The 12343-nt window shown below is 54.1% G+C and overlaps 1 protein-coding gene across 2 annotated transcripts in view; it reads right to left on the bottom strand.

Annotated features, from left to right (window-relative positions):
* Nucleotides 1-12343, bottom strand: part of Wfs1 (wolframin ER transmembrane glycoprotein) — a 35202-nt gene that overhangs the window by 5663 nt on the left and 17196 nt on the right. The window contains exons 6-8 of one of the 2 annotated variants that reach the window (XM_076545691.1): nucleotides 12064-12144; nucleotides 10429-10580; nucleotides 5849-7693 (exon numbers count right to left, since the gene is read on the bottom strand). In XM_076545691.1, the coding sequence (XP_076401806.1) occupies nucleotides 5888-7693; nucleotides 10429-10580; nucleotides 12064-12144 (2039 nt within the window). In that variant the 3' untranslated portion in view covers nucleotides 5849-5887. Of the gene's footprint in view, nucleotides 1-5087; nucleotides 7694-10428; nucleotides 10581-12063; nucleotides 12145-12343 lie in introns of those variants that run through there. The other variant, XM_006985604.3, reaches the window with a different exon arrangement.

Below are 12343 nucleotides of genomic sequence, written 5' to 3'. Positions count from 1 at the left end.
CAGTCTACCTTTCAGAGTAACACGCTCAAGTTCAACCAGTTGATACACAGATGAAACAAAGTTTCCGGGCCTCCAGCACTGTTGCCTAGCAACCAAAGCTTTCAGAGCTGGAAATCATCACTGGAGTGCAGAGTGACTGTTTCAATGAGGTCCTCGGAACAAAGCTCAGCTATCTTTACCTGTACGGTCACGATTAGTCAGTCACATGGCCAGCTGACTCAATGGGTCTCAGAGAGAAAGCTGGGAGTCTGTTTAAAAAAGTAAGCGTGGAAGGAGGCTGAACTATTTGATACCCATATCCCCAAAGTCCAAACATGGGAAACAGAGAAGTAAGAGCAGTGAGTATTCATGGTATTGTCTGAAACTCTGTGAAGGGACAGAGGGCAATGTCCTTGGGAAGTCAGTGTCTGTCTGCCATCACCCAACCGTCATCCAACACCTGTCCTCAGGGCCTACTGAGTGCAACAAGGTGAGGGAACTTGGATTCTGATCTCAGCTTCAACACTGGCTGTGGACCTGAGGGATGTCACCCTGACCTGATGAGTTCTACATTTGTTGTTCCCTTCTGCAGACCTGGAGGACACAGGCAGGCCCTGCCTTGAGGGGCTACTGCTCCACCCTACCTTGTGCCTGACCCCTGCAATCCTGCTGCACAGTGCCATTGGGTCCTGGCTGTCCCAGAGAAAAGTGAGACAGTCTGTAGTGCATGCTGGGACTTGAAGGCCAGGCCAAGAACAGCAGCAGCTGCAGGCAGTGGTGGAGACTCAGGAGGAGGCTACAGGGCAGGGAGGGGATTTGAGTTGGAGCCTGGAGCCAGTGCCAACCGGAAGTGGCCTAAGGCATCCATAGTCATCTCAGGACCCCTGGCATTGCCAATGTGGGGTCTGGCCAGGATCTGGATCCCCTGGACAGACCAGCAGGAGGGCCACGGGTATTTGTTACACCTGACCAGTACCACCTCACTCTGCTGGTCTCTGGACTGGTGTGAGGCGTCTCCCAGGGGCTGGAAGATGAGTGCCATTCGTCATGAGACACCCTATCAGCCCTGTGGCATGAAGACTGAATAATAGCACACAAAATGAGTTCCCATCTCTGCATGGAAGTCTGAGCTGGGACAGACTTTTGCCTGGTGACTTTGGACTCTTTCGTGGCTCTTTGTCACCGAGGTTTGTCTTTGTCCCAACAGTTGGACCATGATGACATGTGAGCGTAGGGGCAGCAGGTCCTCTGTCTGTCCGCGGTGTGACCTGGACATTGACTCTATCTGTTTCCTGGCCATAGGGAGCTGCAGGTGTAAAGTTCCCTGAGGTGGTGGGCAGTGGGGGAAGAGGAGCATGCCTGAATTGAAGATTCTACTAGGTTGGTTGACTGATTAGAACTCAAGTGATTGTGGAGAGTTAGAATGTTGCAGATCCAAACCAAATTATCACGGAATGTTTGAAGTTCCCTTACTGGCTGTTGATTGCCCAACCCTGTGCCCTACCTGACATCCTTATGACTATCAGATAAATCCCCTGGAACACATGTGTAGCAGACTATTAGCTTCCATCAACCAAAAGCTAAGCATTTCATCAGGTTGCACCTGAAGCCTATAGCAGGGATTTCCCCCCTTGGCTGTAGGCTGCCCCCTCCCTTCCCGCACAATGCCTTGGTTTCTGACTTTGTTCTGCAACTAACACAGTCTCATGTGACCACTTCCGTGGTGGAACAGGTCCTAAAAGGACACCCTGAAATGGTCATGGCCCCAGCCACAGTCACTCATATTGGGCTCCTAATAAACTTTTGAAGCAAGAGCTGGGTTTTGCATCAACACATCAACACATGGGGCAGCTGGGTTATGAGATTATTCTTGAGCAGCCAAAGGCCAGCTTAAAACCAGGTCCTCACTATCATGGAGGAAGGGGCCCTCAGGGACACCTACCCCACTGTTCCCGCCTCTGTTCACTAGGCTGCTGCACCCCAGGGCTCCCACAAACCTTATATTTCAAGCTGAGTCCCAGCACCTCCAGCAGGACTTTGAGGGAAGCCAGATTCCATTCCTGAGGTTTGCCACCAAGTGATACAGGACGGACAGACAGACAGCTGTGATGTTTGTTTGTGAGAGACACAGACTACAGAGACAATGGCCCCTGAGAAACTGGGATTTCTCCCTAGTTACTCTGGAGGAAGGAAAAGGCTGAGGCCATGATGCCAGCCCGAGGGAGAGCTTTTCTCTCCAGAGAGACTTTATACAATTCTGACAACTTGTCAGGCCACCTTGCAAGAGAAACTGGAGCTGGGACAATGAGTGGGACACCCTGACCAGGGCTTATACATAGCTCTGTCCCTCTATTTAAATCCCAAGTCCCCTAGAGCAGTGGTTCTCAACCTTCCTAATGCTGTGACCCTTTAATACAGTTCCTCATGTTGTGGTGACCCCCCAACCATAAAATTATTTTCATTGCTACCTCATAACTGTAATTTTGCTGTTATGAATCATAATATAAATATCTGTGGTTTCCAATGGTTTTAGGCAACTCCTGGGAAAGGGTCATTCAACCCACAAAGGGGTCGCGACCCACAGGTTGAGAACAACTGCCTTAGAGGTACTTGGAGAAAACTGTTACGAGATATCTTTCTTTTTCCAATGTGTTATTTCCAAATAACCCTCTTTTTCTGCTTTCTATTCCTTGTGTGTTTAGTTGGCCTATGAAGGGTGGTGCCCAGGCTTGTGTAATGAGGGCTTGCAGGACCCAGGTTCTGCCCCTAACAACTCTGGTAACAGTTGACCCTTGGCACGGAGCATGAGTCGGCTTCTGGACCAAGAGTGAGCATCCTGTTGACAGCCCTCCCGAGACAGCTCTACCGTGCATCTGGCCTCGAGTGTGGCAGCTGGATAGCAAGGCAGCAGGACCAGGGCTGCGCAGGTCTGAATGAAGGAGGCTGCACCCCCAACCAAGACCTGCCTGGGAGGAATGGGGCCTGGGACAGAGACTTGGCTGGAAGGTCTCAGACCACATGCTGGGGTCAGAACCCTTAGGCGGCAGGTCTCTCCCGGATGTAAACCAACTTCCAAGACCAGTAGGCAAAGAAAAGACCCAAGGATGCCTCCAGAGAAGTTTTAGAGTCTGGAGGGGGAGATCTGGGGATGGGGAGCCTGCCACTAGCCCTACCTACTCTCAGGTCTCCCTAATGGTTGCCTGGGATGCATTCAGGCAGCTAGCTAATGTAGACAAGAATAAATATTTCAGACGTAAGTCACAGATACCGGGGGTTTTGGTTAGATGGCCCGGAGGAAGGAGGGCTGCTTGCGTGCTTGCGTGCTGTGCAGACAGCCAGGAGCCAGGTCCGCTGTTTGGATCTGGTCATTTAGCTCAGCTCCAATCTAAACATTGCTGTTTTCAGTTTTAAATAGGAAGCCGGCAAGGACGTCACAGTGCCTCTGGCCCAAGGTTCTGCCTTTGAGGAATGCTCTCCTTTTAAAAGGTCCCATGTTTACAGAGGGTTTATTGATGTCTTGTGATCACCTTCCCAGACAATCGACTTTTCTCCCCCTCAAAACAGCGTGAGTCTGATGCTGTGTGGGGCTCAGCAGCTGCCCATCAGCCCGGGATGCTGCCTCCATGTAGCCATACGTTTTCTCAGGTCCCCGCCCAGCCCACACCTCCAGACTGGAGAGCAATGCTTCTAGCTACACACCAGGGTGCTGTATGACACCCATTTCTGCACAGAGGTCACTGCAAAGAAGCTCTGAGAAGTGCTGTCCCAGACAGGGACATGGAGGCTGTGGACGGCTGCCCTTGCAGGGCTCTTGGCCACATGGAGGTTTGAGTGAGAGGTGGCACCCAGAACCCACGACTAGCTTGGGTTCTCCCCGTGAGTCCACTCTACTCCCAGGGGATATCAGTCATGAGGTGATGGTAGCAGTGTGGTGGCCCAGGAGCAGGCCTATGTGAGTCCCATCCTGGCTTTCTGAAAATAGTCTTTCTTGTAGATGAGGTTGTCATAGACACCCCCATCCACATGGAGATGAACTGAGGTCATCTGTGCTTTGTAACAAAAGTCCCAGACAATCATGATGACTGCCTAGAGATCAAGTGGCAGCTTGGTGGCTCACCTGTGTTATCTCAGGACTTGGGAGGTTTGAGGTAGCAGGATCACTGACTTTGAGGCCAGCCTAGGCTACACAGTGAATTTCAGGCCATCCTAAGCTACGTACACAGTGAGACCCTGCAAAACAAAACATAACACGAAAGAGGGGCACATGCCTACCTGAAGCCCGTCCAAGTTAGCTTTAACTATTATCAACTTAACACAGGGTTGAATCACCCGAGAGGGAGGCTCAGTTGATTGCCTATGGGGTTTGTCCTGACTGTTAAAAGATGTAGGAGGGCCCAGCCCATGGTGGGCGGCACCATTCCCTAGACAGGTGGTGCTGGACTGTATAAGAAAGTTAGCTAAGCATGGGTCTGTGAGTGAGCCTGAGAGCGTACCACCAAGCACAATTCCTTTATGGTTCCTGCTTCCTTGGCTGTGAGTGAAGAATACTAAGCAAGCCTACCTAAGTTCCTGCCCCGCCCTTCCCCAATGGCCGCCTATGACTTGCAAATAACAAGGCAAATAACCCCTTTCCTCCCCTAAGTTGCTTTTGGTCATGGTGTTTGCCACATCAATGAAACAGGCACAACGTCCTAACTTGCCCAGTCCCCTGTGAGGAATTCTGACTATGCCCTTGTGGAATTACCCCACGACTAAATACAGTGGTGCAAATACCAAATCGTGAGTCATGCAGACGATCCAGTCAGTGACCTGGGTTCCAGTGACCATTGACACAAAGCACTTCTCACCCAAAGAACAGGGTCAACGGCTGAGCTGACAGCCATGTGCTGGTACCGGGTGCTGGGTTGTGGCTCAGACCCCGGAGACTCTCACACCCGTGTAGTGCCAGTCTGCTACTGAGCAGATGGGGTCAACTGTGTGGACACCAGTGCTGCCCTCAGCAACCCAAAGGGCACTTTCCCACTCAGTCTGGGTTCGGGTATCTTCTGACGCTCACCCACCCACACACCAGACAAAACTCCTTGTAAACAAACCAGGAGGAAGGGGTGTGGGTTTTTCAAAGCTTTTTATTTCGGCTGCCTTAGGACCTTGCTTTTGGCTCTGCCATGCTGAACATGGCCGAGCTTACCTGGGTACTAAAAGGGACACTCTTGAACTGTTTCCCAGGTCCTGGGAGATGCAGAAGAGGCATCCCCACAAACTCCCGACCCCCCCCCCCCCCCCCGAGATGGGAGAGCTCCAAGGCAGGCTGTAGTGTTCAGAGCCCAGTGTGGACATGCTATCCCCAGGCAGGAAGCCAGGCAGGATGTGACCATTGGGGACGGCCCAGGAAGGACACTTGACCACTGTCAAGGATTAGCAGCAACCAAATAAATAAGAAAACTACCATGAAGTCTACACAGACACGTATTTGGTTTTCTGAAAAACAAATCCAACACAAAATAAGGAAAGGCAGGAAGGCAGGAAGGGCTGAGAGGGAGACTCCTATCTGTAAAGTGCTTTTCAGGATGGAGGGTGTTTGGGGCCAGGCCCAGATCTCCAGCTTTATAGGTAAAGGGCAGGACTGTGAGTGAGGACAGCATGCAGTTTCTTGACACTTGGCATTCAAAGTGGACAGTGCTATGGAGAACCACCCTCCAGTGGGGTCTGCAGTCTACAGGTGAGCACAAGGCCCCTGCACATGGGATCTACCCATGTGAGAGCAGAGTAGACACACATACACACACACACACACACACATGCTCTGCACGGCACTGCTCCAGCTGGCTGGGTGGCCACACGGGGGTGGGAGTGGGGGGGTGGGGCTCACGGCAACATGCATTGCAGCTCCTCCAGTGGCGGGCACCCCTCAGGCGGCCGACAGGAATGGGAAGAAGAAGAAGTCGAAGGCAAACTTGAGGGCGCCGTGCACCGTGCTACGCCAGTCCTGTTCAATCTTGACGTGCCGCCGGGCTGGGGATAGCTGGGCCATGCAGTTGAGGCAGCTGATGGCCTTGAGCTCAAAGACGGGCCACTTGCTACCCAGGCGGCCCTCGAGGATGGTGCTGAACTCAATGAGGCTGCCCTGGCGCAGGTTCAGCAGCACATCCTTGAACTCGCTGCTGGCCCGGAGAACGATGTCCTTGGTGATGTCATCTTCTTCGTGGCCACGGTTGCCGTTGGTCCCAAATGGCATGCCCACGGTGATCTCAAACTTGTAGCGGTCAAACTTCTTGATGTGGCAGGGGTGCTTAGCTAGCTGCTTGAGCCGGCACAGCTCCTCCTCGGCCGTGGATGTGTTGCCGGGGCTGCAGGATGGGTAGGCCTCACCGTACAGACAGCGCATCCAGTCACCCAAGAAGAACGGGAGCATGTTGATGGCCGACTCGGCGCTGTTGTCGATCTCGGTCACTCGGACGTACTTGAAGCGGCCTGTCCACGTGACCCTGTGGCCCTCCAGGTGACTGCACAGAATCTGGGTCCGTGCCATGTTGGTTTCCTTCCAGGCCCGCGGCCCGCACAGGAAGCCATACTGCTGCCAGGTAAGCGTGGAGTTGTAGACCTTCATGCCTTCTGACCGGTACACGTAGAACCAGCAAAAGAGCAGGATGGCCGTGAGCCACACCAGAATGAGCTTGACCATGGAACTCCGAGTCAGGGACTTGACCATCCCCACCACCGAGAAGTTGGCCTTGGTCCACCAACGGAAAAGCAGGGGCACGCCACAGATCACCGTGGTGACCATGATCTTGGTGAGGTCCAGTGACAGGAACCATCGGGCAAACTGCACCATGCCCATCAGGGCGAGGCCAGCCACCAGGATGGGGAGGGCGAAGAGGAAGAGGAAGTAGCCAATGGAGGCGCGGACCAGGCCCAGGCCGGTGGACTGGAGCAGGATGACCACTGACAGCTCACACCACATGAAGCATACCAGGTAGGGCACCAGGTAGCAGTAAGTGCCCTTGAAGTTCCTCAGCTGGGCCATTCGGAAGAAGAGGTAGAAGAGGTAGACGTAGAGCAGGCAGGGGAGGCTGACATTGAGGATGATAAAGTGGCCAACGGGCACGGTGAAGTACGTCTGGCCAAGCACTTTCAGGAAGCGCCAGTCCACAGGCATGGTGGGCAGAAGGGACAGCAGCCCAGCAGCCACCTCGGTGACCAGGGCCCGCCTGGTATAGGGCTCGGCGGAGCTGCTCAGGCTCATGTAGCTGGTCACTGTGAAGAAGGCGGAGATGACGGCCAGCTCCGAGCAGGGGATGCAGTCCTTGCTGGCCAGCGGGAAGGAGAAGATGACGAAGACGACTGAGAGCAGGAAGTGGACATAGGGCTCCAGGTGGTTCCAGCCGAAGTTGACTTCAGCCTGCTCCACGTCGAGGTTGGGCTCGAAGCGCAGCAGCAGGTCAGTGAGCGTGCGGAAGTTCTCCCAGGCCTTGCTGTCCTGGAACACCTTGAGGGTGCAGATGACCATGGACACAAAGGACAGGTAGAAGACCACCAGGGGGATGAAGAAGGCGAAGAAGTCGATGGTTAGGTTGCTGATGATGAAGAAGAAGATAAGGGCATTGATGTGATGCGTGGGCACGATGGTGGACAGCCAATGCATGCCTGCCTTGGAGGCCAAGTCGATCAGGTACTCTTTGATCTCCATGATGGCGTGTAAAGGGTACTTCACCACCTAGGGGGAGACAGGCAGTTGGAACGAACCAGGACAAGAGCCACTTGCTACCCAACCCAGACTCCCCAATTCCAGTTCCGTGATTCTGCACAAGGCAAATGCCTCACCCCATGTTTTCCCACCCCTGGGCCTTGTCCTCACAGGTCCATCCACCACCCGGAGCACCTCCCCCATGGAAGTGCTTGCCACACTCCACAGTCCCTGGAGGCCTGCCTTCTTCTAAGCCCCATACCTCTAGACCTCCAAGCTGAGATTCCCACTGTGCTGTTTTGAATGAGAATGGCCCCCATATCTGAACATTTGGTTCCCAACTGGAGAACTGTTTATTTAGGAAGGATTAGGAAGTGTGGCACTTTTGGAGAAGGCGTGGCCTTGCTGAAGGAGGTAAAGCCCACTGGAGGTAGGCTTTAAGGTTTCAAAAGCCCACACCAGGCCCAGTCTTGCTCTCTTTCTCTGCCTGCAACTTGCAGATCGGGATGTACGTTCTCAACTACTGTTCTGCTCTGGTGCCGTGTCTGCCTACCTGATGCCATGCTTCCTGCCATAGTGGGAACGGGCTAATCCTCTGAAATGGCAAGCAATTAAATGCTTTCTGTTCTAAGCTGCCTGGGTTATGGTGTCTCTTCACAGCAACAGAACAGTAACTAAGACACCCACCTTCTGCTAGGGTGATGAAGGATTTGCACATGCCTACCATATCTAGGGGAAGGCACATGGGTCCCTACCCCCCCCCCTTCCCTCAGGCCTCCTGCTTCAAGATACAACAGCACTGAGCTGCCCATCAGAGACTGTGTCCCTCTCCAGGGGAACAATGTCAACTCCCTCAGCCTCAGTCTCCTCAACTGCCAAAGGGACAGTAACCATTACTTCACCAGGCTACACTACACACCACATACTGATGGCAGTATGAGCCCTGAGGAAGGATGGTGAGGTTTGGAAGCTCAGGACCCAGCCCTCCCACCGACACCGCAACCCAAGCTGCCACGGACCGTGGCCGCCATCAACCAGCATGCCCGAGGCAAGCGGAAGGAAGGCAGCTTCCGCTGAAACCTGAGAGCAAATGTCCGTGGCAGAGTTTCCGTAAGTTAATGTAAAACATACGAGGATTTTAAAATGTTAAATTTGCTTTTAAGGGGCCACCCTGCTTCCCCAGTCTTGAGGAAAGCTGCTTGGCATCTAGAACCTTCTTTGTGGGAGTCGTCAGTGTACAGAGGCTCCTGTCATTCTCCCGGGAGCCTCTTGGTCCTCTGCAAGGCAAGGCACTGAGGGCTAAGGCAGCCTGAGGGTGGAGACTCCTGAGAGCTTGCTGCTGGTTTTTCTGCACAATGGCACCCAGTCGGAAGAGACAAAGGGGCTGTGATGGGTTCAAACACTGCAGCACTGGGGACCTTGTTTATCTCCACACAGACTTTAAATCTCTCTCTTTAAAAGGACTTCCTGACCTCACAGAGGTCAGATGGTCATGTCACTGTGAAGGGCCATGGTGCACACTCAGACCAGGGCTCTGAGGAAGGAGGCATCGCAGCGCAAGCTGGGAAGCTCTGGCCCAAGAGTCTTCTCCAATCCATCCTTCCATCTTGACCTCACTAGCAAAAGTGTGTTATGGGGAGGGCTCCTCTTTACCAAGAACTATGGACCCCGGCTTCCTCTTCTCATGGTAGGAACACCATCTGGGTATCCTGTCTGTGAGCATGCTCAGTGCAGTCCCGTTCTGGACGGACCTTCCTCACAGCCTTGAGCCTCTGTGCCACCCTGATGCTCAGGACTTTGGGAGTTCCGGTCCTTTCTGCTCTGGACCACTACCTGTCCTCAGTGGCAAGGCTGAGGCTTTACCTGTCAACAGCCTGGGGGCATGGCTCACCCATGGGTCTCATCTCTCTGGAGTGTGGTGAACTGCTCCTCCCTTTCTTATGTCTGTCCTGCCTCCCCGTCCCCTGTGGTGACCTGCTCCACACTCCAGCCCCCTGTGGAGACTTTCCAGCCATTCCATGCCAGCTCACCCAGCTAAGCCTTCGCATGTTGTTGCTCTCATTTTGACCCGTTTCCCCCAATCTTACTCGTCCCTGTGAGGGCCTCAGCTTTGTGGCCGCCCTGCAGTGAAGCACTTCCCTGGGTCAGACTGCCCAGTGATGCTCGAGTTCCTGCAGGCTGAGGTGTGGATGCATCCGACCCAGCTTCACAGGCTGATCTGGGGCAATGGGCCTATGTTTGCCCATGAGTTTGCACAGAGTCCCACCAACAGTGTGGAGACCTGCCAAAGCAGGGTGCATTTCTATATCCCTCCTCTTCCTGTCGTCTCCCTCCAGTGTGTCTGCCCTTCCGGCTCATTCTTAGTGTCCCTGTATAGGAGGTTCAGTGGCCAGACGCACGGCTCAGCGGGCCCACAGACCTTAGCTCTGGGTTTTGGCAAGGCATATTTAGAAAGCGGCCTCTGTCCCGAGCCACAGACAACATTGCTACATAGTAAACCTAAATGAAAGTGCAACTCTCTGCCTTGGCCTGCTGCCCACGCACATCTGCACAGACATGGGAAGAGTCCCAAGCCCCCTGTGAAGATCACTCCAGCACACCTGCATGACCCCGCCTTTGCTTTCCTGAGGACACCTCCTCACACAGGAACCTCAGATGACCCAAGGGACAGTGACCCAGATCCGGGTGGGTCTAGGAAGTCAAGGACCTTTCTGACCCGCAGCTTCTGGGAGAGGACCCGTTCGCCAGGCAGGAGCCGCACTTACCTTCTGGCGTAGCGGCAGGTCCTCGGGGCTTTTCCCTGCCAGCTCATCCTCATCTTCATCCTCGTCCTGCAGGAACAGGTTGGTGGGGATGATGCCCTTGGCGTACTTCTTGGTGAGCTCCACGAAGTCGTCCAGAGCAATATAGTTCTTGGCTGAAGCAAGGGAAAAAGATACCAGGTTCTCCAAACCACTAAGCCCGGATACACAGAGGACATAGGACGGCAATTTGGGTTCAGGCACAGGCCCATTCTTTGGGCAAGGACATGGAAAAGAAAGTGGTGGGGAGGAAGTCGTGGGTCTACCACCTGACCTCTTCCTCTGACCTAGGTGACATGCTACCTACATGAAGTGACTTGTCCTCCTAGTCCTTAATGTCTGAAGTCCACCCAACCCCTTAAGCCAAGCTCTATTGCTAGACCGTCAATCAGCCTGCATCCCTGCTACATGGTACCCTCCGATGTCCTCCTCTCTTTTCCACCTCGCAGGGCCTCAAGGTGCTGAAGACTAGCTGCCCTGAGGCCAGCCACCACCCAGCCCTCCACACAACAGGATCTGTGGACCCACGACTCTCTGACCCCCATCCATCATGACCCCCAAAAAGACCCAGTACACAGTCAATAACTCCTTCATCCCACGAGACCTACCACATGCCCGCCAAGCTCTCATCCCACAGGATTTATAGAGAGCCAACGTAAGTCTGCCTTTCGCCCCCATCCTCGCCAGGATCCCCTGAGAACCCACTGTGTGTCTGTAAACCCACCTGTGTTTGCAAAAAGCCTACTGTGCACTGGATGCTTTTCTAAGCTCTGGGAAACACTGGGGACAAGAAACTCAGCGTGTGTCAAAGGCTGGACTACCAGCCTCCAGGGAAGACAAATGCTAGACGCTGGCAGAGAGTCACCAAGAGCCCACGCCATGTTGGAAGCCCTTGCTGGGCTAGCTTGGGGAGGCTGCATTCATGAGCTAATGAGTCATAACTGTGAGTCCCTGTCCCACTCACGGAGCCTCACAAGGATGCTCTTGACTCCACTCTCCTATCAGTGATGAGAAGCCCTAAGCCCCCTCCCCCACATGTCCGTCTTCTCCAGGATGGGAGCCTGGGGCCCTTGAACTACAGATCTTCCCCTCCCCCCCCCCACATATGATGTAATGGTCTGGTGTCTTCTAATTCTCTGATCCCAGACATTCCAAGAGCATCTCCAGCTCTGTGTGCCCCCAGCCTCTCTCCCATTCCACATGGATGCTGTAACACTCTACCTGTGCCTCAATTCAAGTGCCCACACCGGGACACATCCTCCCCCCCACACACCCTGGTCCCCCTCCCCTTCCTGTTTATAGACCCATCTCCCTCATTGAACTTCCTGCTCACTCAGGCACCAGCCCCGACTCTGGCCTTCACCCGATGAGGACTGTCACACTGTAGATCTGTTTCCTGCTGTAGTCTGAGCTCCCAGTGTACAAGGCTCAGGTCCCAGGGACAAAAACATTGTCACTCAAAAGGACTGAATGCAGGTCCATTTAAGCCAGAGACCCTGGTAGACGACCCAGGCTAGGATGCAGGGTCCAGAGAGGATGCCGTGCTGGGTGGTGATTGGGACGCAGCCAGCAGCCAGCAGGATGGGCAGTCATACTCACATTCACTGCTGACGAGGCGCTCCAGCATACGCCTCTGCTTCTGCAGGGACTTGGGGACTGGGCCTGGCTGCGCCCCTCCATCTGTAAGGATCAGAGAGGATTGGAAGCTGAGGCTGCCGAATTGTCCCTTCACGACCCAGAGCTGATCAAGCACACGTCCTCAGGATCCTGGGCTACCACCGTGCTCAGGGATCACAGGGCCTGGGGCCCCGTCATACGCAAGGGCCACATCCCTGGGTAGCCATCTCTGAACCATTCCACAAGGAGGACCAGCATGCTC

The sequence above is a fragment of the Peromyscus maniculatus genome, chromosome 10 (assembly GCF_049852395.1).
Source record: "Peromyscus maniculatus bairdii isolate BWxNUB_F1_BW_parent chromosome 10, HU_Pman_BW_mat_3.1, whole genome shotgun sequence".
Lineage (NCBI taxonomy): Eukaryota > Metazoa > Chordata > Mammalia > Rodentia > Cricetidae > Peromyscus > Peromyscus maniculatus.
The sequence above is the reverse complement of the archived record's forward strand: the minus strand, read 5'-3'. Positions and strand labels throughout refer to the sequence as shown.